Genomic DNA, 27175 nt, shown 5'->3' with positions numbered 1-27175 from the left:
TTCCAGTGGAATTAAGATATTCAGTAAAAATGAAATATTTTGAGGTGAGCCCACTGTTATCTTTGTGGCCTTGGGAAAATAATTGACTTTCCTGAACATCTTCTTATCTATGAAAGTGAATAGTAATAATTACTGTATATGATTATTATGATAATTAAATTAAAATCTAGGTCTTTATGATATATATTCAAGTTTTCTTTAGGTACCATTCTGATGACCACAAAAGTTTTCCTCTTTTCCTCCTGAAGGTTCTTTAGTTAATTATCATATGTTACATCAGGGCCTTTTTAAAACAACCTTGGATTAAAATAGTATCTGGCACATAAAAAGGTATACAAGAACTGTTTGTTAACTTTGTCTTCTTTAGTGTTCTTAAACACACCCTTTTGGAATGAACTCTCACAGATGAGACCTGGGAATGATATTCAAAATATTTAACAAACAAACAAAATATTTAACAAACCATTTGGTGAAAAGGTGCTGGCAGTATGTAGTAGTGTGCAAATCAGCAGGGTAGAAATGCTGACTGAGCACCCATTGCTGTTGAATGGTTTTAACTTCCCATCGAAGGTTTGAGGAAAACTGATAACAATATAGTTAACCATTGAAATATTAAAATTACCTGGATTAATCTCATGTTTAAAGGAAACTGAGCTAAGAGGTATCTCTGCTTTGGAGACACCCAAACCTAATGTAGTCTTATCTGTCTCTACTAAGCCCATCCAATTTGGACAAAATATTCAGAAGAACAAAATAAAGGAAGGCATCAGTTTAAGGCACGAGACAAAAATATTGTGTGAATATATTGTGTTGTTTTTTTCCTATAACATTGTAAGTGTTGAAATGTATATATTACACATAAATATTGCTTGTGGAATAATTTATGGCTACAATAGTTAATATATTTTTTCTCATTTTTATTCCTTACAAATATTCCTAGTCTTAGATTTTCCCAAATTGTAACTATAAATAGCTTAACAGTAATTTGATAAAATTAGTCATATAATTTTATGCATTTTAATAAAATGTGTTTTTGGTAATAGGAAGACTAAATATAATCGTGAATTAAAATCTCTTTCTAAAAAAATGTTTTAAATATAGATATTATCATCTAAGTTCTAAAACTCTTGGAAATTATAGTGCCCAATTTTCATATCCACTATAGTAGAATTAGTATACATGTATTTTCAATGAAAGCTTGAACAATGAGTATTTGGGGGAAGAGTAAACATTTGCTATGCTTATAAATACTTGTGTTTGAACACTTTAAAAATAATACATAATTGTTTTCTTAAAATCTATATATTAATATATGCCTTATTTTTGTTTTTCTTTTCTTCTTTCTCCTCTCTTTTTATTCTGCTTCCTTGGATGCTTTCCCAAAGGAGGACAAAGTGGTTAGAATCCATGCTTTCTTTTCTATCATTTGTTATAATGTTGTGAATTTTATTAAGCGAATGTTTTACCTAGTGATGTCAGTCACTCTACTTTCACAAAGAAATTATATGCTAGGAAAAGATCATTCCCAGTTCTCATGGAAAAAAAAATAAAATGCAAATCTAGGGGCATTACAGAGTTTTATTATTAATAGGTAAAGCCCAAGTAGTTAAAATTCATGGAAACAGTGGTATTTATAATAGAATTTAAATCATTATGAACCAGTTTGTCCTCTTAGCTTTCTGAGTTTTGATGATGATTCCATCTGCAATAAACAATAAACTGCAATGAAACAATAAATCCCAATGGGTTGTACCTTTCTCAGCACTCGGTAGATGCATAGACAGGTGATCTAAAATTTTATTGCAGAAGGAATTGAATGTACTGAGTTAGCAGCAAGACTGAATCAAATCAAATAAAAAGCTCAAAATTAAATGACTTTTCTGTAGAACACAGGTAGCAGAATTGCCATATTGAACCACATTTTGCCCCCCCCCCTTTTTTTTTTCTCTCTCATGCATAGAAATCAATTCCCTAGAGTGGTGAAGGGTCATTCTTCATTCTTATCAGATATAGAAACCACAGAGGCTGGGCTTAGGAAGATAGAATCCAAGTAGTCAACCTGTCTTTTGTATACAAATTATATAATTTCATGTGGTATAAATTACAATTTCCCAAAGCTCAGTAATTTCTCAACATGAGACTGAGGCAATACGTGTTTTGGGTTCAATATATCAACTCAGCTGCCTTTGTTCAACTGTTTTAAAGTTTAAATGATGTACTGCAGTGCAAAAGTAGCAAGACATTAAAGTGAACATTAATCTGTGTTTTTAATCTTGATGCTAATATATGTTCATCAGGTTTTTTTGTTTGTGAGAAAGAAATTAGGTTGAAAATTATATAGTTTAGTTTGTTTGCACTAAATGTGTTTTCCTGTACCATTGATGGCATGTGAGATCATCTTAGGGGTTCTTATTTTAATGCAATAATGTACTATTTTAGAAAAATACATATAACTACAATATCACAACTTTGGTATATGAATATTATTTTGAGGGAGTCTGCATTTGAAATGTAGATAATTTTAAATTCCTTTAAAGAATAAAAATTTAAGTAAATAATAATGCTGTTGTTAATAGACCTGATGATAAGACTTTAGCCACTCCTGTAGGGCTGGGCAGACCCATTGTCCCTTTGGCAATACTTCCCGTAATGGTAGGTTATTTGTGCTTTTTGTGATTCCCTGACTCTGTAATGAGAATTCAAGTGGATTTTGTGGTTTTCAGGCTAGAAATGGAGTGGAAAGACCTATAAAATACAATCATTTTCAGTTATTTTCTTTATTTTAATTAGAATGCATACATATACCATTTATTTTTAAGTACTTTGTCATAATTTCATTTAAAAACCTTTTTAACCTATTGAGGTTATTCAGAGACTTGCCTTTTTAGTTTAGGGAAACTGAAGCCAGAATTTGTTTTAGTTGTATTAAAGAGAATAACTGAATATTAAAGCGCTTGATTGTTGGTTCTTTCCCTGTTTCTCTGAGCTCTTTATTTTTGGTAAAGAAATTATAATTTATAGGTGTGTATGTGTGTATGTGTTGGTATGAATGAGAAGGGAAGAGGGTTAAGAGTGAGTAAAACTTTCCTAAATATAATCTACATCTTGATGAATATAATAATAATGAATTCTAATTTGTCTGTTATATTGGTGAATAAATATGACTAAAATACTAATGTGTATGATATGACCTAAGGATAGCTAACATACAAATATTCCTCTTATTAAGTCTGGCAAAAAGTATTACTGATTATTTTTTTGCAGGCTGGCAGTATTTTATTTTAAAATTTCACTCTTAGCTTAAATCACCTCTAATAATAACTTGAAAGATCGTGTAGTTGCTTATGGCTGTCATAAAAAAATCACTTTGCAATTGACACATGTAATAGCTTATAATAGGAGAGTATTTGATATAAGTGTATACTCTCATAGGTAAGATTATGGTTATTCATTTCACTGAATGACGACCTCTTCCATACCTAAATAAATAGGGATAGTACAAAATTCTCCACAGTCTGTTTAAGTTACTTTTGACTTTCATCTTACTCTCTTTTTGGTGCTAGAGTATGGAATTTAGGTAACTCCTTTGGTAACATTAACACTTGCTGTTGATAAGTCAGCTTCCTTGAATCCTTCAAGTTCAATTCCTTTGGGATTTCCCATAAATTTTCATCAGTATTTCTTTTTTAGTGGATGAATGGATTGGTTTACAAATATAGCAACTAAAAAATGAACTTGCTACACTTCTAATCTTTATTTTCACAAAATGTGTCAGATTTTATAAGTTAAGATGTCAGCAATACCCTGAAAAACAGAAACCCACTATTTATTTACTCATTCTTTCCAAATGTGAAGGCCGCATATACCTTATAAGCATCATGTGTGAAAAAATACTCTTTTATATCAAGATAATAACTGAGGTACTATGTTTACAGAATCGCGATTTTTTAAACAGGCTCCTCACAGCTTTCATTAGTGGTTGTTTTTAGAAATCACGCTAAAAGATATGTTCATGGAGGAAGTATGTTTTTGTAGAAAAGGTTCATAAAATGTAGGGGTTGGATAGAATAGGGCAGTACTGACTGTGTTTGGAACTGGTTTTATCATAAAGTGTTGCCTGTGGGATAATTGATTCTTAATGGTACAAAGAACTTTGCCCTCTCAGATTCTGCTGTTAAATACCAAAATGATGATTTTGGTTTTCTTCTCTTACTAGGGTTAGATAAAAACAAGCAAGTTAGTAAAATCAACTGCATTAAAAAATGATTTGCATGATTGTTTTCAGTGTTTATTTTTATTATAAGAAATCTCCTAAGAGTTTTCCATATTTAGTCCATGGCATGATGAAGCATCTGATCATAATTTTCAACCTTTGCTCTTTTGAAAAAAGGACTGTTAGAGTGTGCCTAGACTCACTTTCCTGTTCTTGGTCTTTCTTTTTTTTCCTTTTATATTTTTGTTTTTATTTATTTTTTAGATAATTTGATGATGGCTTTTTCTGCAAGAATGTTCTCTTAGAGTTTCTTCCCAGAAAGATAATATAAGCCTAGATTAAAAACATAAAATATGGACAAACATATCAATAAGGAACTGTTAAGATGCCCCAAGGGGAGAACTTTTATTAAGCAATTTAGTTGATTGGATTTCTCAAGGCATTTCTTATTTTTCTGTGTGTATCCTACAGGGGAGTCACACATCACGTTTTAAAAACTATTGTGTTAGATAATTCAGAAAGTGGTAAATTTTTTATTTCAAATTTGTTTTAGGAATTTACTACACTCTTTTTCAAGGGCATGGAATCTTAATCTCTTGCACTTAGCATTACTATTCTGGGAATGTTTCTCAATATTCAATAATCATTAGGAAGCTTGTAATCTTGGTTTTTCTCTACCCCAAAATATTTAATGCACTAATAAAACTTCTTTCGGGAAATTACCATTTCACAAATCAATGTTAAATACAGATGCATAGTAAGACAAAGAGAGTTCCACTAGAGTATAGAAAAAATAGCCTCCTATAGTATAAGGAAAAGGGCTATGGTAAAAACAGCTTTCACAAAGCTGAAGACTAAACCATGGATGAACTCCCTCGTTTTTGTAAACATAAGTTGTCAGACCTCTTGTTTATATATCTAGAAGTTGATTTACTGAGTCATTTAATTGCCCTATGATTAAGATTTTGTGGAATTGACAAACTGTTTTCCCGAACAGCTACACAGCAGGTTTTAAGCATTCCAATTTTTTCACACCTATCAATACTTATTATTGTCTGTATTTTTAAGCCATTCTTGTTGCATGTCAAGTGATATAGTATCTCATCATGCTTTTTATGAAACCATTTTTAAGTCAAAATTACTAAACTGGTTTGATATCTCCTAGGATTCATTTTGATTGTGTGGATTTAGATTCTTACATAAAAATGCTTCTATGTTAGCAATTTCTCGAGAAAGTTTTTTTCTTAAAAGACTAGCATATTCGAAGTATTAAAAGTTCAGTTTCTTCATTCTCTAGGGATTCTTTATGTCCTTTCTGTTAGAATTATGTAAGTATTTATTAATATATATGAATCAGAACAGGAGCTCTGTTGAATTTAAGATAACTTAGAATCTAATATCTGTCTGTCTAGACTAGCTATCCCTAGGGTACACACAAGTAAGAGATTTTTTATTGCCAGTTGAAAAGACTATTTTTTTTAAATATGCAGGAGGAACTACCAGCTTCAGCAGATTTACCACTCAGCCATAGGTCCAAAGTTAACACACAAACTGAAGCCCAGAATGAAAAGACTGTTCTTCTTTCTCTGTGTATGAGATATTTTCTTGAGGGACATGAGCTTTTAGTAGCATGCAATCAGATACACGTAAAGACTAAGTAACAACCATATTTTCTTTCATCTGCCACCCAGCATTCAATATATTCCTGATGTCTGCCATCCAACAGATTTCATTAGTAGATAGATTCCCTATTATTGTGACCACCAGTGGGAAGTGTATTATTAGTCACAAACAGAGCCTATTTTGTCTGTTATTACTAAAGTCACTCTAGCTCTATTATGGCAGCTGTTTACATAGTATATCCCTTTATATCCTTTTAATTTTACCTACTTTTATCTTCGAATCTAACATGTGTCTTATATTAACAACATATACATAGGTCTTGTTATTTACTTATTTATTTATTTATTCTTATTTTAAAGATAACTTGACAATCTCTGCCTTTGTGATTGGATGTTTAGTTCATTCATATTTAATAATATTATTAATATGGTTGTATTTGTCTTTTATTTTCATTTTTTGTTCCTCCAATCCTTTACTGCTTTCTTCTACATTAAATGAGTATTTTCTAGTCATGTTTTAATATTTCAGTGATTTTTTTCAATACACTTTCTGAGTTATTTTCTTCATGGGTCTAGGGTTTCCAATATACATCTTAACTTACAGAAATCTACTTTCACATTAACTTAATTAGAATAAAAGATATAAATATTAATTCTGTATAGGTCTATTCCCCCTTACTCCTTTTTGTACTTTTATTTAAATAAATTTTATGTCTATATATGTTAAAATGTAATTTTTAACATTTTGTAATTTATTACTTTATATAATTTTATGTATTTTAATAAAGCTGAGAGAAAAAATAAGAGCAAGTATATATTTATAGGATTTGTTATATAATATTCTTATTTACTATGTTTGATTTTCTTCATTTCTTCCTGTGGATTCAAGTTACCATCTGGTGTTCTTTCCTTACTCCAATGCAACATTGCTTTCACCCACTTCCTTTGTTCTGATATTGCCAAGTATATTTGATTTCCATATGTTATAAGTTTAACAATACTAATATGTTAATATTGCTTTATGCTCTTTTTAAAATCATCTAAGATAAAGAAGAAAAATAAAATAATACTTTTCTAATTACCTGTATAATTAACTTTACCAGAGCTTTTTTGTTTTTTTCATATGAGTTCATATTATTGTCTAGTGTCACTTCCACCCTTAAGAATTTCCTTTAGTATTTCTTTAAAGTGAATCTTCTCAAAATGAATTCTATCAGCTTTTGTTTATCTAGGAATGCCTTTACTTCACCTTTATTTCTTTAAAGTTAGTTTTGCTGGAAGTAAGATTCTTGGTTGACAGCTTCTTTTACTTCTTTCAGCACTTCAAATAAATCATCTCACTGCCTCAGACCTCCATTGTTTTTAATTTGAAGTCAGGTGTTAATTTTATTAAGTGTCTCTTGTACATGACCAGTCCATTTTCTCTTGCTATTTTCAAGAATTTATCTTTCCCAGTGTTTGACATTTATTATCATGTTTATGTGTCTGGTTATGGGCCTGTTTGTGTTCTTCTTAGTTGGGTTCATTGAGTGTGTAGATGTAGTTTAATGTTTTCCATCAAATTCGGGAAGGTTTTCATCCCTTATTGCTTTGAAGTTTTTATCCTTTTTTCTGCCAGCTTAAATCTAATGTTGAGCCCCTATCATGAATTTTTTTCTCTTGATTATTGTACTTTTCAACACCAGAATCATTTTATTTTTTTTAAGTTTATTTATTTATCTTGAGTGAGAGAGAGCAAAGGAGAAACATAGAGAGAGGGAGAGAGAGAATCCCAAGTAGGCTCTCTGCTGTCAGTGCAGAGCCTAATGTGGGGCTCAGTCTCACAAACCACAAGATCATATCCTGAGCCAAAATTAAGACTTGGATGCTTAACCAACTGAACCACCCAGGCACCACAAGAATCATTTTAGTTTTTAATAATTTGTATATCTTAACATATAATCTGTATTTGATGAGACATTGTTATAACTCTCTTTATTCTTTGAACATGATTCCTTTAGTTCTTTGAACATATTGATAATAGCTGCTTTAATGTCTTTGATATTTTCAACCTCTGGGCCTTCTTAAAGAAGGGTTCTGTTGCCTACTTTTTTTTTTTTTTTTTCTGTTAGTGAGTCACACGTGACTGTATTTTTTGCATGTCTCATAATTCATAGTTGATTACTGGTCATTTCAGATAAAACATTGTAGCAAATCTGTGTGTGATCCCTGTCCCCACTCCTGGGACCTTTTATTGTTTGTTTGCTTGTTTGTTTCTATGTTTAGTGAGTTGGCTGTACTATCTCAATTAAGCATATTTCCCCAGCAGTGTGCAACTTCTAGCGTAGATACTATAGCCCTTGACTGGGAACTGCGGTGCAGAGGATAGGGGAGCCCATGTCCTTGGCTACATCCACCCAGAATAGAACTTCAGTCTTCTTAGCTAGAAGGGAACTAGGAAAGGAGTGAGTTGTAACTCAAATGCCACAGACTCTCACTGTTCTTATGGAGATTTAGTAGATTTCCTCAAATAAACATTTCTCTATTTGCAGTATGCCCTTTGAACCACTTTCAGGGACTTCAAATGGCTGTGTTTTAAAAGTACTTTTTGCCATTTATAGTTGTTTTTCCAGAGAGGGAGCCTGTAGAGTTCCTTACATCACTATTTTAGAAGTGCCCCTCAAAAAGATTCTTTTTTTTTTAAACAGTTGTGATTTTTTAAAAATGTCTTATTTATTTCTGAGAGAGAGAGAGACAGTATGAGCAGGGGAGGGTCAGAGAGAGAAGGAGACACAGAATCTGAAGCAGGCTCCAGGCTGTGAGCTAGCTGTCAGCACAGAGCCCTGCATGAGGCTTGAACCCACGAACTGTGAGATCATGACCTGAGCCGAAGTCGGACACTTAACTGACTGAGCCACACAGGTGCCCCACAAATAGATTCTTAATAGTTCTATTTTAACACTTATCCATTCACTAATTTATTTATTTGTTTTTCCCATTCATAGATTTTCTCCCATGAGGAGCCTTATATATATATACTTTTTCTTCTTTTTAATGTTTATTTATTTTTAGAAGAGAGCAAGACAGAGTGTAAGCAGGGGAGGGGCAGAGAGAGAGGGAGACACAGAATCTGAAGCAGGCTCTGTGCTGACAGCTCAGAGCCTGACACAGGGCTCAAATGCTTAACTGACTGAGCCACCCAGGTACCCCAATATAATTTTTTTTTCAAAACTAACTCTCAGTCATTTAAAAAAGATGCACTTTTATAGTGATAGATACCAAGATGGACTGTTTCTGTTTGATTAAATCTAAAGGTTACTTCTGTGAGCTTATTATTTATATATTCAAATTAACTGTGTATGTCAATGCATAATAATTTTTATTTAATGTTATATTAAATAAGATGTAATTCCCCAAAACATCCTTCTTGTATATATGATGACAACCATCTGGTAAATCTTTTTTTTCCCCCTGCTCCAACCATCTGGTAATTCTATCAACATCACTACGCAAACCCTTTAGTGCTGCAACTATCATGTACCCATTTACTTACAAACCACAAGACCATGACCATTTTTCATATCCTATGTATTAGAAGTATTTTGGATATATCTTTAAAACTTTGTAAAACATATCTTAAAGTTGTTATTTTCAAGGGCACCTGAGTGATCCATTCAGTTGAACATCTGACTGTTGATCTCAGCTCAAATTGCGATCTCAGGATTATGAGTTCAAGCCTTGGGCTTGCTGCTGGGCATGGAACCTACTTAAGAAACTAAAACTAAAACTAAAATTTAAAGAAAAGTAGAGTTGTTTTGCAGGTACTTAAAAATCTAGTATGTTCTAACTTGAAGTTAGGCACCTAAGCCTTTAAGAACTCCTTTTTTTCATATACTATGGAATTTAATAAACCTATTGATTAATTTATTTTGTTGTATAGTATGTATGTGCAATAGATTCTTTTCACATATAAACTTCAACAGCAAATATTTTTTCAAAATTCCATTTGAATTGCTTTAAAATGACAGAAAAATAACTTCGTGCATTTTCTTTGTAAACATCTGTGTTGTAAAAGATTTAATTTTCATAAAAATCAATCATCTGTTTTTATTGGCCAATAAACTGCTGTTTGAGCAAATTATATGGGTAAAAATAAAAGATTCACCTTCTGTGGGGAAAATATTACACCTTTAGACCCTTCAGTTACTTTTGGGAATGTGAAAATATCTGTGTCTTTAAACTACATAAAAACACAGAAGACCAACAGTGCCAGTGTTTGAACAAAGTGTGCAGTTGTGTTTTTTGCTGCAAGTCAAACCAGATAGTACAATCATAGGGAATAGGTACATTTAATGGACAGTACCCCAGAAGGCTTTCAGGAAGGGCAGTAAGTCAAGCCTCAGATTGGTGGCTGGAATAGATGATCATAAATGTTTCTTGCTTTACTCAAATCCTTTGATGTTTTCTTTGTTGTTGTAATTATTCTTTACTGTTAGACATGGTTAAAAACTTATTACTCATTACAATTATTTTGTTTGTGTTTCATAAGAATATCTTTTCTCAAATCTACACATTTTGGTTCTTAAAATTTATAGTTGCTAGATATATCTAAATTCTTTTTAGATATTAGAGGACCATTTGGGGGTTTTGTAGAGGATATCCATGCATCAAATGCAGTTTGGATTAATTTACAAATTAACCATGCTATTAACTTCCCTCCATATATCTTGTTCTTTTATACTTTCATACCCTTGCTTAGTTTCTTTCAGTACCAAAGTAATCTTGATCAACTGGTGAAAAAAGTAGTTGTCCTAATACCAATAACAACTCAAATATCATCCCCCACATGAAGCCCTCCATGAGTGTCTCAAACAGAGTTACAGTTAGCTCTTTCTACACCTTTTACATACCTTTATTCAACATATTCTATTGATTAGGGACTTTCTTGCAGTTGTGGAAAGAATAAATACTACCTGGAATATTCAATGATGAGCACACTACTTAACACATACCAGGTACCCAATTCATGTTTGTTGGAAAAATGTGGATTAAATAAGATTATAACTTCAACTCTGACATTTTATATGTCTATGAAATGTTAATATTAGTAGCTGCAGAAAATCATTCCTAAAAACTAACTAATGTTTATCAGGCATGTGTTTCTTAAACACTAGATAACAAGGCCTAATCCTGGGTAGTTTATATAAGAGATTCCACAACACCCTTAGCATTTTTTGGTGTCAGCCCAGTTCAGTTGTTTTTAAATCACCCTTCTTGGGTAATCCATCACCACTGAACTATTTCAGGAAACATTATCAACACTGTCACTTAATTCAACTTTTTATTTCTGTTTACCAGGATAATATGTTTTTCTTGTATTCTTTTCTTTTTTTTTTCCTTTGAGTTCTCTCTTTCTTGAAGATTAAAGAACTAAAGACTCTTCTGCTTTTATTGTGGGTTGATGCTCTTTGTCCCCTATCAATGCTTTACATTCAATTTTGTCAATAGTAAAAGTTGGGATATCAAGATGGATTGCAGAACAAGGTGTAAAAAATATAATAGTGATTGTATAAAATAAGTTAAGAAGGTATACAGGCATGTCTCATTTTATTGTGCTTTCACTTTACTGCACTTCACAGATATTGCATTTTTTTTACAAATTGAAGGTTTGTGGCAACTCTGTGTCAAGCAAGTCTATCAGTGCCATTTTTTTTCAACATTTACTTACTCTGTGTGTCTGCGTCACAAATTGGTAATCCTCACAATATTTCAAACTTTTTAATTATTGTCATATTTGTTATGGTGATCTGTGATCAGTGATTAGAGCTTACTGAATACTCAGATGATGGTTAGCATTTTTTTAGCAATAAAGTGTTTTTTAAATTAAGGTCCTTGGTTTTTTTACCCATTTTCACTATTATGCACTTAATAGACTACAGTATATTTTAAACATAACTTTTATATGCACCAGGAAAGAAACAAAACTATTCATTTGATTTGCTTCATTATAGTGCTCTGGAACCAAGCCTACAATATCTTTGAGATAGGCCTATCTGAGCACATCTCATGTTTCTACCTCAAAACTAATCTTTAAAAAGAAGCATGATTTTGATGAGTCTGTTTTGGATATCTTTAAGTTACCATATCATCAAAATAAAAGGAAAAATTATACAGACATAGTTAACTGTCAATGTCTTTATTGATGTTGCCTAGTTGTGTGTGTGTGTTTTTGATCTTAAGGCACCTGCTTTTCTTCAGCTAATTAAGTTGACTTGATCATTCCTTGATTGTTTCTCACCTGTCTGCTTTGCCCTCTTTTCTATTATAGGTATGCTGAGTTTCCTGTACTTATCTTCTTTTATATTTTCTCATCTTCACCATACTTAATATTTTTCAAAATCCCAGAGCTATTCTTACATGATTTTGCTTCCTTGTGAATTTTCATTCATCTGAAAGTAAAATTTTCTGATATCAGATTGTCCTGATTCCATGGAAGAAATGTTTTCTCAAAACTACTTAATAATATGAATTTTGTGGGGTTCATTGGTGGCACAGTAGGTTGAGTGACTGATATAATCTCAGGTCATGATCTTGCAGTTTGTGAGTCCAAGCCACACATCAGGCTTACTGCTGCCAGTGCAGACCCCACTTCAGATCCTCTGTGACCCTCTCCCTGCCCTTTCCTGACTTGCACTCTCTCAAAACTAAATGTTGCAGACTTTGAGTCTGGAGTTTTCTCTTGTCCAGCAAGAGAGCAGATGCAGAATTGAATATGAGAGAGGATAATGTCTGGGAGGAGACAAGAGCCTTGATTAAGAGTCCTTTCTCTGTATTTATTAAGATCAGGAGGCTTACATACATGATAGATGTGCATAAAGAAACAACAAAACAGTAACCATTAACTCGAGTGTGTGAGAGAAAAAGGGTTTTGTAGATATGTGGTGTTAGGGGCTATGGTCAAGATAAATCAAAACCTCAGTGCTCTGAGCAGACTGCCGTTTACTGCAGGCACCAGGTACCCTTATCTTAACTTTTCTAGGGGCTAAGACAGATAAAGCATGCTACCTCAGGGTTAACAAGGCTTTTTTTTCTCACTAATTAGCTCTAGGTGCTTACACCTTGTAGCGGAGGCTTTCTGCCTCTACCTGTTCTCAGACACTTTAGTCCTGTGGAAGTGGTTTTTGCTCTATGCTTTGTACTACCCTGGGCTCTTTTGCTCTTTGGCAGTTTTCCTCCCTAAACCTTGTTAATGCAAGCTCAGAGAATTCTTAAATTTATTCTCCACAAATAACTAAATTTTAAAAAAATTTTTCTTTAAAGAATATGATTTGTGGAGGTTTTTTCATATAAGTTTTGTCTAATTTTTGTCATATTATATATAATAAGATTGTTTCTTAGAGAAACACTTGCTTTGGTCTCAGAAAATCCCACTGTTTTCAAATTAAATTTTCATTCATTGGTTCATCTTTGAAATTTAAGATTCATCTTTTTTCTCAATTTTAGTTTGAGACAAAGAAGAAAGTTTTCATTTTCTTGAAGTCCAGTTGGTCAGCTTTCTGAAAAATAAGCATGATGCTATGGGAACCGGGAATTCAGAACAGGTTCCTTGGTTCTTCTCACTCACTTTCTACCACTCTGGTTCTAGAACTCCTGTTCCCCTTTTCCTTTGGCAATATCCTCAATATCATTCAGGGATTAAGATTTCTTTTCCTCCAAGTATTCTATTGATTATACGTGTCTCCAGCCACTGCAGATGCCTCTGAGCTCCCAAGTATCTGTAAAAGTTCAGAGTTCTAATTGTCCTAGAGAATAGGAGATAAGGGAGATCTCACCCTGGCAATCAGTGTCTTCGCAGATGTTTATTAAGCATGCATACTTAACATGTATGAAATCCAACTTCTGGTCTTACCTTCCAAACTAGCTTATTTTATAGTCTTCACTGAAGTAAAAGGCAACTTCACTATTTAAGTACCACAAACCAAAAACCTTGGAATTTTCCTGACTTCTGTTTTTTTTCTTGTCATGTCTTACATCCAATCCATAAGGAATTCTTGTTGGCTCTCTCTTCAAAATAGAATGAACCGGGGCGCCTGGGTGGCTTAGTCGGTTAAGCGTCCGACTTTCGCTTAGGTCATGATCTCACAGTTTGTGGGTTCGAGCCCCGCGTCGGGCTCTGTGCTGACTGCCAGCTCAGAGCCTGGAGCCTGTTTCATAGTCTGTATCTCCCTCTCTCTCTGACCTTCCCCTGTTCACGCTGTCTCTCTCTATCCTAGAAATAAATAAAAATATTAAAAAACAAACAAACAAACAAAATAGAATGAACCTCTTAGCACTACCTCCACTTTTGCTGACCTGGTACAAGACCGTCTATCTAGTCTGAATTATTGCATTGGTTTCCTAAATGGCCTCTCTGTTCTCCAAAACTCTACTCCCCAAGCCTAAACTCACCTAAAGTGATTATTTTAAGGTATGAAACAGATCATGTCACATCTCTGCTCAAAAACCTACAAAGACTTTCCATCTCATTACCAGTAAAAGCCAAAATCTTTGCAGTGATACCCAAACTCTGTGTGATCTATACCCCACATACACTCATCATCTCCCATTACTCTCCCACCTGCCCATTGTCTTCTACTTGCACCTTCCTGCTGTCCCTAGTTCAGCTTAACAATAACCCAGAACCCTGGGACCAACTTGTCCCTAGTTCATACTAAACAAAAACATGCCTAGAGCTCCTAGTACAACTGTTTCTTCTCCTGAAATTCTCATCCCATTCCTCATGCCTAAACTGTTTTGGTTTTTGCTCACATATTACCATCTTAAAGAGGCCCTCTCAAATCACCCCATTAAAAATGGTGGGCTCTTCCTCTACCACAGAATATCCTTTCCCATTTGTCATCTTTATTTTTTTTCTGCAGAGTACTTTTCCCTGCCCCCCCCCCAAATGTGTATCTATCTGTTTGTTTGTTCACTGTGAGCTCTGTGAGGAGGGGGTTTTGTTTTATTCTCTGCAGTATTCCTAGTGCCAACAACAATGACTGGCACAGATTGGTGCTCAAAAAATATGATTTGTAGGTTTGTAGATATATAAATATATATCTATAGATATCTATCTCTTGGTTCCATTTCTCTTGAGAATCCTAATGTAATCATATGTATTATATATATATATGATATATAGCATATATGTATATCTAGATATATAATATATATCAGTTTATGTGATTTATTCTTTGTGATATATATGATGTATATTATATAATTTATTTTTTTAATTTTTTAATGTTTATTTATTTTTGAGAGAGAAAGAGAAAGGTGTGGGTGGGGAAGGGGCAGAGAGAGAGGGAAACACAGAATCAAATGGGCTTCAGGCTCTGAGCTGTCAGCACAGAAGTGGGGTTCAAACTCAGGAACAGAGAGATCATGACATGAGCCAAAGTCAGACACTTAACTGACTGAGGCACCCATGCATCCCTTCTAATTTATTTTTTATTAGTTTAACACTTTTTAAATGTTATGCAAAATAATTTCTAAACTGCATTATTTCATGGACTTGTATCCACACTGATAGTTATGCTAATTATTATAGGCAGAATTTTTGTATGTAGAGATTAAAAGTGTGGCCAGAGAGGTTTAGCCATTTTCTGTACATCAAAATGTTGGCGAGGTGTTGAAAATCCAGAGTACCTGCATCAGATCTTGTGGCATTTAAAATAAAATCATGTGATTAATTTCTTCTAAGTCAAATTCTCATGTTATAAATAGTCTTGAATGTTTAACAAAATTTAACGGGAATATTAAGTCTCATATTTTTTTTGTGGACATGGTTTAATTCCTTCACTTTGCTCTGATTGCCTGGATGATATGGACCATATTTCAAGTTTCTTGGTGTTTTGCTGAGCAATCACCACAATGCTGCAAATAGTATACTATGAACTTTGAATGAATGAGTGAATGACACTTCTCTGTTACCTTTTCTTTTTCAATAAAGCGTTTTTTTGAAATTCCAAAGTTTGAAACTCTAAAATATAATTTCACATTTTAGCATATTTCTTTCCTAAAACAAAATTATTAGAACTCAACTTAGTTATGGTAGGGCACTTTCCTATTAACACAATGATCTCTAGCTTTTCCTTCTCCACTCTGTTCAGATTAATAGTATGGTAGGGTATTTAGTCCTGTTCTTTCTTACACAAGACTCTGGAAATACTTGAGTGGAGAAGAATCAAAGGTGGCACCCTACAAGCTTTTTCCAGTCAGCCAAATGCAAATCTGAACCTAATTCAGGAGTCAATGGTGTGTGCATGAAGGATGGTATCAGATAGATTTTAGTGTTTTGGAACATTTACTTAAGATTTGCAGACAATCTAGTTTCCATTTAATGAATACTTCATCATATGCTTCTTGGTTAGTTCTTTATTATTAAGTGAAATGAATTAATTTACTTAAGTTTGTATCTTTGGTAGACATATGAATTTGGCTGAAAGCCAAATACGTATAGGCACTGAGATTTCCTAGTCATAAATAAAATAGATAACACGTTATAGACAAATATGATATTAATAGAGACTGATTTCATCTGTTCCTTTAATTCACTCTTTTATTAGAAGGCTTATTTTTGGAAATATGTGACCCAAATACATAATGCATTGTATTTTTGCCATCTTTTTTATTAGCCAGTTGAAATACACAATACCAAGTTAGATTTACAAAGTGATGGTATTTGTTACCAACATTTGGACTTGTCTTTATTTAGCCTTGTCAGTGCTCTGTAGGAAAGTGTTTTCCCCACTTAGATTTTTTTGTTAACGTATTAGAAAATTAAAAAGCAGAATATTACAGGATAAGACACTATTGTTCCATACTGTTACTGCAGTTTTTATGATTTTCTAATGCTTTTTGCAGATGTTATTTCTTTTTAATTTTATTTCAGATGGCTAAAACTGCACAGTTAATTCTTCTATTTACTGTAGCAAATATCTAATCTCCTATTCCATATTCAACTGTGGGATTAATGTCATGTAATTTATAGTATACAGTGCAAATAACCTCCTACTGCTGCAGCTGGAATATATCATTCACATCCTTAGTTGCTTATATTAAGATACTTTCTTTTGAACCCAATTTTTTATTTGCATTCGCAGAAAGCCTTAAAAATAGAATCTTTGAGATATTTAATTCTAAATTGTGAAACAAATGCAAATGTCATGTTTAAACATATTTTAGAACTAGAGAATATGACTAGCACTGGTAGTCCTTAATGAGAAAATATAAATATATAATTTCTATATATTTTTGCTTAGGGATTATGCACATCTTTTCCTATTCATACCTAACATAATTTCTTGTGGCATTGCTGAGACGACCACCAAGACAGTCTGAACTAGAGCAGCTCCTAACACACATGGTCACATGGACATGTGCTCTGAGCTTTGGTTCTCTGCTGTCTTGTCACTGGTGTGCCCCACAGCCCTATAAGGTGGGCCTCCCTTTCCCCCCACCTCACTTACAGATGAGAAACTGGGGCCCAGAGAGGGAGACTCGAGCCAGGGTTAATGACACTCCTGCCTAGGCTCAGAGCCTGTACCCTCCCTGCCCCTCCATTGTCCCACCCACTGCCTCTTGGCTGTGTGCCTGCATGGATCACTAATGTCACCACCCACTGGCTCCGGGCACCCCTGGACATGCGCTCTGTTGGGTTATTCCCTCAGTCTTCATAGCAGCCTCCGGGAGGGGCCATCAGGATGTACAGAAGATGTTTCACCCAGCACTGGCTACCACCTGCCACCTCTACTACTTCATTTGGGCCCTTATGCTTCTAACCCTGAGCTTTGGTGATGCACATACCACATCTAGTTTACATGGCCTCCATGGTCATCTCAGTTGTGCCACAAGAAAGTGTTAAAGTAGGAATAGAAAAAGCAAAAATATATAGATAATTTTCAATTTTCAGAATTTCTCTATTCTACAGGATCAGCAAACCTTTTCTGTAAAGGGCCAGATAGCAAGTATTTTTGACTTTGTGGTCCTTAAGATCTCTTATTATTGCTATTATTATTATTACACTAATTATTTTAATGATCATCATCATTGTTCTTAGCTCCTGGGCTATTCAAAAAGAGATGGCAGGAAGGATTTGGCCCACAGGCTGTAGGCTGCTGACCCCTGAATGGAACAAAAGGAGCAATTTGTCTCATTGCATTATTAATTTTATCCACTGTGCCTCTTACTTACTAAAAGTGTGTGTATCAGAGAGAATACATTTTTCACTGGCTCATAAAACATTAAATAAGATATGTCAAGGATATGTCAAAGCTTTAGCAAACTATCTGGCATATAATAAACACTAATAAACTATATATTATGCATATATATAACAACGTATAACATTGATATTTAATATACAAATAAATAATTTTCTAATATATAATGCATTATATTAACTATCAAAAGAATGTATATGTATGTATGTATGTGTGCATATTTGTATCTGTGATTATTTTTATTAAATTATAGATTCTTGAATATGTCATCTAACTGGAGTCCCTTTTTATTAATGATAGAAATTATCACAAGAACCTTGATGTGTAAATTTGAAAACTAAATATATGATTAGCATTGATAAATCATAACTCTCAGTATCCAACTGCAACATATATAAACTTTTTGTTATAATAAGTAAGGTATCTATATTTTATCATAAAATAAAATGAACTTACTTTCTTGATAATATACTTATTATGCATATCCTTGGTTTTTGTTCCTAAGTTATTAAAATTTCATAAAGAATAAATTTTGTCAATATTACAACTTTAAAAAGATAAGAAGTTCTTATTTGCCGTTAGAAAGTATCATCTTTTAATAGTTAATAGAGTGTGATAAAATGATAAATGCTAAATTTTCTTCTTCCTTTTCTCTTTTAAATGTGAGAGAGTTGCTTTTTAGTAGTGGAAAAGTATTAAAAGTATATATAAATACTTAGATTTCCTTATTTTCTTTGACTACCAAGTTTCATTTATATATAACGTGTCACTAAATTAGAATTCTGATTATTTGTTAAAAACATGATTCAGTATTGCTTTTCTACCTTGCATAATTTTGAGAATGAAGATCCAAAATTCCTTCTCAAAGCTTCTCTGTACTTATGTCTTCTTATTTCCCTTTCATCAGAGAGGGAAAACCCATCCCAATGTATAATGCCCCATTACCAGAAATACTCTCTCCATATATTTTGGTGCTTATTGATGTTAATTCTTTATATTTGCCTATTGTTAGCATCAACAAAAATTCAGGCTGTTTTTAATTTACGAGCTTCAATATCACTCCCCTACTGTAATCTGCATTCTCTCGTGCTATAGGCTAATGTGGGTACGTGCTGTGAAGGCTTTCTTTCTTAATTTGTGTGTACTGTGTCACATGCTGAACTGTGTTCTATATTCCAGATTTTAGTAGTATTAGCTGTGTAGTGAGTATATAAAGTCACTTGGATTATCTTAATTTACTTGCATTAACTTAATTCTGCCTGTGAGATTTCATCCTATGAGGCCAATGGGAAATTCACTTTCTATCATCACTGAAGCTTTATTCTTCTAACCCTGTACCTCCCCAACCCTCAGAGGTATGACTTATATATATAGTATCCAAGCATTGTAAAGGCTCCGGCCAGCATGGCAGTCTTAATGAGGCAGGGGCTATGTGCTTCTGGTCCAGCATTTGGAGAAACAAAATAAAAGCAAAATTTTCTTTCTATCCAGAGAAACCTGTCTACAAAGGTAGAAGAGAAATAAAACAGTTTTATTATTGAGTAAGCATTAAACTAGAATATGAGGCACACTACAGGCAATACACTAAGAGATTGCAAAGACAGAAATCTCACCTCTTTATATAAACAAGCAGATAAAACCTATTGCATATGCATCCTCAAGATAAATAGTAACCACTCCTCAAGAGGATGTGATTACATCATTCATCATATATAGTTTATCCTAAATTTATCTGATAAATAGGATGACCACCTATATCAGCTAATTGGCTTTATCCAAAGGTAAAATAAACTTTTTATATTTTTATGACAAGATGTAGTGCAATTTGGACACAGTCCAGAAGAAATTAGCCTCCTAACATCCTGTAGAAACTCAGAGAGGGATACTGTCTTCCTTAATAATTGCATTTCAAAGAAATGGCTCCAGGTCCTTGGAAAAGACATTTCTGGGTCTTAAGGCTGGCAAAAGGTTATTTAGCTTTTAAAAACATATACACTTCAGGGGCATCTGGGTGGCTCAGTTGGTTAAGCATCTGACTCTTGGTTTTGTCTCAGGTCATGATCTCGGGGTCCTTGAGATCTAGCCCCACATGGGGCTCTGCACTGTCAGCATAGAGCCTGGTTTGGATTCTCTCTCTCTCTCTCTCTCTCTTTCTCTCTCTCTCTCTCTCTTTCTCTCTCTCTCTCTCTTTCTCTCTCTGTTCCCCTCCCCCTTCATGCTCCTGCATGCTCTTTTCCTCTCTTTCAAAATAATAAATAAACATTAAACACATACATTTTAAAAAGACAGATTAAGAACTTAAAATTTTTCTAAAGTAAACATCCTCTTTCCTAACTTTGAACAAGGAGAATGAAGTCTCTTTTAATTTTTTTTAAAATTTATATTTGCCCTTACACAGTCTCCTTGCATCTACACACAGCCATCCTCTTAAAGTTTTTGCTACTTGCCCAGGGCATTACCAGGCCATGCAGGAATCTCTGTGATTTTCAGGACTGCCAACCTCCAGCCTCTTCCAGACTGGAAATTCCTCTCAAAAAATCCACAATGTGCTAATTTATTTTACAAAAAAAAAATCCTTAGACAAGAAAATAGAGAATAGTTAGCCTGATTTGAATACGGCTTTGAAATCTGGGGACAAAAAACACAGGTTAATATCTTAATTACTTTTCCAAAATACCACTATCATTATTTTTACTCATTAATTAGTTTTTGAAGTTAACTGAACTGGATCAGACTATATTAATTGCAAGATTTGTATATGTGTGTATAAATATTTTTTTTCTGTAGCCTTAGTACCATATACATTATTTAGGTCTGAATTTCCTTTTGAATCCAATGTTCTTTCTTTAATATTCCCATATGGCATGTGATAATTCCTGATTTATGACATTAAATTAACTCATTACAGTCTGTACTATAGCATAATTGCTCCCATTTTATTAGTGCCATTGGAAAAATTTAGGTATTTCCTCCATGTTTGAAATTTCTCCAGAATTGTTTTCATTATTCTCTGTTCATCTCCCTTAGGCTCTAGGAAGGTTAGAATCTTTACCCTTCTTGTTCTAAAATAATCTTTGTTAAGTTAAACCTACTAGTGGTATTTTCACATGTGGTTAAAGAACCATTCTATTGATCTTTTGCTTAAATTATCTGTGAAGTATCACAGTAGTCCATAACTACCTCAGTAGCATGTGAATCTGTGTTTACAAATAGCTTATGAATTCAATTTGTAATAGAGCAGAGCCTTTCACTGGGTATAAGAAATGGCCATGTTTGGGGTGTTGGTAACAGTGACACAGTGCAAATTAGATAATCTTCCCCTATTTTCAGCCCTATGACCAGGAAAAAAAAATCACTGCTTCTCTTGACTTTTTACTTATAAAATGGAAATAATATCATTTCACTCACCTGCTGCTGAGAGCTATTCAGTCACTAAAAAGAGGAAAAAACTTCTCTTGGAAACTATATAAGTAGAAGTCTATTTTATTCATTGCTTTTTGCTAAGATTTGGGTGTTAAGTAGAACAGAAAGAGCTGGGTAAGCATTCATGATTACTGCTCATTTAATGCAGTTGGGCCCTGTTTGGTTTTTTCCCCCCTGATTATATTTCTTTAACTGCTTGCAAACTGCTAAAAATGGAGAGTTCATCTCTGCTTGTGATACCTGTCATAAAATGGTAACTGCATCAAACCATTATTTTATGGCTGCCTACCCATGTAATCTCAAGAGCATTCATGAATTACAATAAGCAAAACATGGTCTGGATGTTCATGTTATAAAACTAGATTGTTGCTTAGTATTCCTTTTCAAATGTTGTAATATGCAACTTTTTTTTTTTTTTTTAACAATTCTTCGTTTACAAGTTTTCTACCCACATGACTTTAGGATGAGGACACTTTGAGTCTTGCAAAATAATTGGAAAGAATTAAAAAGCTATTTCAATCATGGAGTTTAGTTATTAGGAATTTCTACAGATGTTTAAGTTATTCGGGAAAAACAATTTATTTTTTTTCTTTATTATCTTGCTGGCTCTTTTGAATTTAAAATTATTTTTTCCTCTGCATATACCAATTATTTGTGTCAGCCCAAACTCTCTGGCTAGGTGATTATTTCAGAAACCTTATTATTTAATGTGCTTGAATGACATTTACCTTTATGTGTTGTAAGCCATTCCCAGCTACTTTTTTTCAGAATTTATTATTGTGTACACTAGCTTCATTTTCCAGAGAAGAGTATATTTTACTTTATTCATATTTTCATTCCTTTGCTGTGAGGTTTGATTATTTTTAGGTCAATATTTTATCAATGCTACTGCAGCAGTTAAGCATAAATTGTGTATATTCCACATTCATTTTTTAAGTAAAATATCAAGGTAGAGCCTGATTATGGAACTAGGTCATAATGATGGATAATCTTCTTAGAGACATCTGTTTTGGGGATATTGTACAGTTTGATCCACCAAATTCTCTTACAGCAGCATCAACATGATTCTGTTACTGTACATTTTTTTATCTTAGTCCTTTTATTATCTTATTATTTATTCTTTCACAAATAACACATTTTTAGAAACATATTTTGGAACACATATCTGATATCATCTGTCTTACAGTGGCAAAATTCTGTCCCATAGTTCATTTGGGAAGCTGTATGAAAGGTCAAAGGGATAAAATTTTGATACATCTTGAGTAAAATTTACCAGGGCACTGAAAAAGAATATTTATCGGCCCATGATATTAGATTAAAAAAAGACCAGACATTTATTTTCAAAACAAGAAAATTGGCAAAATATTAAAAAATAACTTTGAGGTACTTCCTAAAATATGAAAATTTACACACTGTTATTTCAAAGAAATTTGGACAGTTCAGATAGCATATAGTTAAAAATGAAAGGGTGTTCCTAGAGGGAAATAGGAATTGATCGGTTTGGTTTCTTAGGCACTGATTAATTACCTACGGTGTTCTTAATATATCTTTTTGACTCGTTTGCACTCTTTTGGTGGAGAGAGACCTATTCCCTACATCTGTTGATAATACAAATTGTAAATTGCAATAAGAAGTTCATCAATCTTCCTACTTATAAATCAAGGGAGTTAGAATCCTCCTATACTGAGCAGAATGAAAAGTGGCTCAGTTCATCCCAAAAGATAAAATAGGAGTATGAGGGCCTAAATGTGACAAAATTAGTATTAGTGACAGCAACAATATCATAATGAGAGTTAATTTGCAGGCATATTATTTGAAAATATTACTAGTTGTGGAGGCCCACATTTTTCGGTTAATGTTTATTAGGTACATAATGTTATTGCAGTGCTCTCAGGTGTGTGTGTGTGTGTGTGTCTGTGTGTGTGTGTGTGTATTATACATCTATATATTTTTATTTCATTAAACAACCTTATTATTTTCATCTGACAGATGAGGAAACTGAGTCATGGTGCAGTTAGTCATCTTGACTTGTTCCATGCCTCACTTTATGAAAAATGTGAGCATTAAAAAACCCAGACTAATGCAAACAAATCTTGTGAAGGGCTAATTTAAATGCAGATTTCTGGGCTCCTCCCCTAGAAATTTTGATTCAGTAGATATGGAATGTGGCCTAGAAATCTGCATTTCTAGAATTCCTCAGGTGATGTCTAGCCACAGACCATACTTTGAGTAGCACTGATTCAAGCTACAATAAAAGCATTGTTATATAGTATCATAGTATATCCTAAACGTGAAATGTGGTTTAGTAATAAAAAGGAACACCTCACTTATCCAAATTCAGCCCTCTATCAACTTTGCCGTTTTGAAAAACATAAAAACCAAGAACTAGGCAAAAGATAAGTGAAATTTCATAAATAATTTGACCACATCCGAACAATTAAACCCATGCTACTAACTCATAAGAGATCCTAGTGTGCTCTTAGGTTTTTCATAGCTCTTTAAAAAGCTGGATTTCAAGGCGCCTAGGTGGCTCAAGTTAGTTAAGCATTTGACTTTGACTCAGGTCATGATCTCACAGTTTGTGAGTTCGAGCCCTGCATCGGACTCTGTGCTGACAGCTAGCTCAGAGCCTGGAGCCTGTTTCAGATTCTGTGTCTCCTTCTCTCTCTGAACCTCCCCTACTTGTGCTCTGTCTCTTTCCCTCAAAAAATAAACAAATGTAAAAAAATTTAAATAAATAAAAATAAAAAGCTGGATTTTATTGCTAGTCATCAAATTTGTAAAATTAAATTAGAAGTAAAAAGAGAACCCACTCTAGTTTAACATGTACCCTGGTAAGAAGTATTTGGCAGCTTCAGTAGACAGTCAAAACTAGAAAAACAGACACAAGAATTTTTTTAAAAATTAGCAGTCTGGGTCTATGACATGCACAATCCAGCTGACCTATGCATCTCCATTGGACTGGAGAATTTACATCTCAGTGGTTGTGGCATGTGCAAATATACCTGCTCTTTATAGTGACACCTCTAGAGAAAGAAAGGAATATGGAATTTGGAGTCATACAGAGTAATTTCAAATCCCAGCTCCTTCACAACTGTCAATGGATGGCATTAAGTTTTCTGCAACTAAGTTTTTTCATCTGTGAGGTGGTCACAGCAACACCTCCTTAAATGGAATAAATAAAGCAGATGGGCAAGTTTCCTAGCAGTGTACCCAGTACGTGGTAGAAATCCAAGTCTCTCTATTACTATCTTCCAAGGACCATAAAAATTGTTAGAAAGGGTAGGATATGGGCTCAGCAAAACCTGTGCCCAAAGCTGCCTGCCTACTCATTAACTGGAAAATTTTAGGTAGGCTATTTGAATCTCAGTGCTTCCATTTTCTCATTTGCAAAGTGGAGTTAACATCTATTGATATATCAATATAACTATTGATAATATACATATAGTCTTTTGTTTATATTAGGCCTTTAATAAATAGAAATTGTAATGATTATATTTTTCATTCTCAGTATTTTCCTTTTATGATAATATTGCAAGTACATTAGATACTATGAAAAGATTTGTATCCTACATGAAAAACTGACAGTGAAACTAACAAAAACAAAAACAAATGTGATCCAAAAGATAAATCTTTAGTAATTTAATATAATTTATTCAGTATTATTCTGGTTGTTTGTACTTTCACTTTATACATTAATATTTACATGTTACCCTCATATAGGAAAACAAATATATACTTTAATATTTTGAATGTTTCCTGTGATATATGTGTATTCATGTATATATATGAATTTATATATATGTATATATATGGATGTTAAATTGTCCCATTTTCAATAATTCACATACTTTTGTCATTATTCTTAGAGCATTACCTTATGCAAATTGATTCTGGGTTGGGATTTTGACATCTTAATATGCTTTAATATTTGTATTATTATCCAGGAAAATACAGAAAAAGATAAGAGCCTGAACTTACAGGTTTTGTGACTTAAGATGATCCACTTAACCATTTTGAGCCTCACTTTCTCATTTATAAAATGTGATGAGATTTCCTACTCTCCGTGTTTTGGAGATGATTACTAGTGTTCATAACATGCTTAACATGATACATATTTAAATTGCTAATAAATGATTGTCTAGTCTAGATATTTTGTATTCCACTGTCCCATTTGGTATTGATAATAATAAAAAGGGATCATTTAGACTTCAATAATTTGGTTCTAAAAAGAAAATAATTACATTGTCCCCAGACTCAAAGATAACATACTTAATGGGTAGGTAAATGAATACTGATAAGGGTCATAGATGGATGATCTAGATGTTTTGAGTAAGTTAAAGTAGAAGAACGAAAGGAATTGAACAACTCAGTTTGGGGAGATCAAGGAAGGCTTTCAGGAATGTGACACTATGAGTTTTTTAGTTAAACTAAAAATTGTTTGTTAATGGGTTAGACCTACAGGGGATCTGGCTGGTGTTAACAGAAGGGAGGGCAGAGCTGGTGCGGCTGGCCATGGAGAAAGCTGACTTGGCTGGTGTGGTACAGAGAAGCCAGCTTGTTTACATGCTTATTCCATGACTGCTTGCCCTAAGCAGAAAGTGCCTTTCAGGATCTATTTTTGGAGGTTTATTACGTATGTCTGGTTCTCNTTGCAAAAAAAAAAAAAAAAAAAAAAAAAAAAAAAAAAATTGTTTGTTAAAATTAGAGTGAATACATAATACAGAAGACTGGATCAAGATACTGAAAAGTACACACATACAATCACGTCTCTAGCTACCTAAAATTCCTTTAAATAAAAGAGAAAAATTAAAATACAAACAGATTCAGGACAGTAGTAGAATGTAAGGCATTTGATTAGCAGACCATAACTTTTTAGACACTCTTGAAAGAAAATCCAAAGGACTTAATTTAATAAAAGCAAACAACATGCCAGCTCTAGACACAAGCAGTAGAAAATTATTACCAAGATAAAACTACAGAATTAATTATTATGTTTATTGATAGCCAATATAAATATAAAGGGGAAAACTATCAGTGCAGTTAGTCAAGAACATCACTCATAATGTCAAGGACATTTGAGTTCACTTCATCTCCCAACTTTACTCCTATACATGTAAAATTAAGAGAACAAGAACGTGAAATAGCTGACTCTTTAAGTTCTAGACTAACAATCTAACACTTGAGGACTGTACTCAAAGAATTAATTTACTTATTTGAGGAAGGTGCTTAGTGTAAGTGTCAGGATCTGAGAGGGAATCAAATGGAGCCTGAAGTAACGTGGTATACAAAGTTGACATGGATAGAAGAGAAGTAAAATGTCTACATCTAAAGGAATTTCACAAGTGTTTCATTATCAGGTAACAGTCAACTTTGTTTTGATAAGTAAAAAGCTGAGAAATGTTTTTGTGTGTTTGGGTAGAGGTGAGTGGTATTACTATTTTCAAAGTCTGTTATATGCTCAAGAAGGGAGAACAAAGCCAGTCAGTCATTGCACTCACCCACTAAAGCGGCAGTGAACTCTCCTGTTTAGAAGATGGGGATCTTTAGGAAATAACCCCATGATCTGCACAATGGCAGAAGAAATTTACACCAGCATAAACACAGATGATTAAATGAGATTTGATATAGCTCAAAGACCGATTAGTATACATTAAATACTTTGCTGTGGAAAG

General features: G+C 33.4%; 1 protein-coding gene across 1 annotated transcript in view; it reads left to right on the top strand.

The window, feature by feature from the left end:
- RIMS1 (regulating synaptic membrane exocytosis 1) overlaps nucleotides 1-27175 on the top strand; it is a 478148-nt gene that overhangs the window by 201782 nt on the left and 249191 nt on the right. The window contains 1 exon segment of the mRNA XM_077767235.1: nucleotides 1386-1397. Coding sequence (XP_077623361.1) covers nucleotides 1386-1397 — 12 coding nt within the window.

The sequence above is a fragment of the Crocuta crocuta genome, unplaced genomic scaffold (assembly GCF_008692635.1).
Source record: "Crocuta crocuta isolate KB4526 unplaced genomic scaffold, BGI_CrCroc_1.0 scaffold518, whole genome shotgun sequence".
In the NCBI taxonomy this organism is placed as follows: Eukaryota; Metazoa; Chordata; class Mammalia; order Carnivora; family Hyaenidae; genus Crocuta; species Crocuta crocuta.
This window is presented reverse-complemented; position numbering and strand designations above follow the sequence as displayed.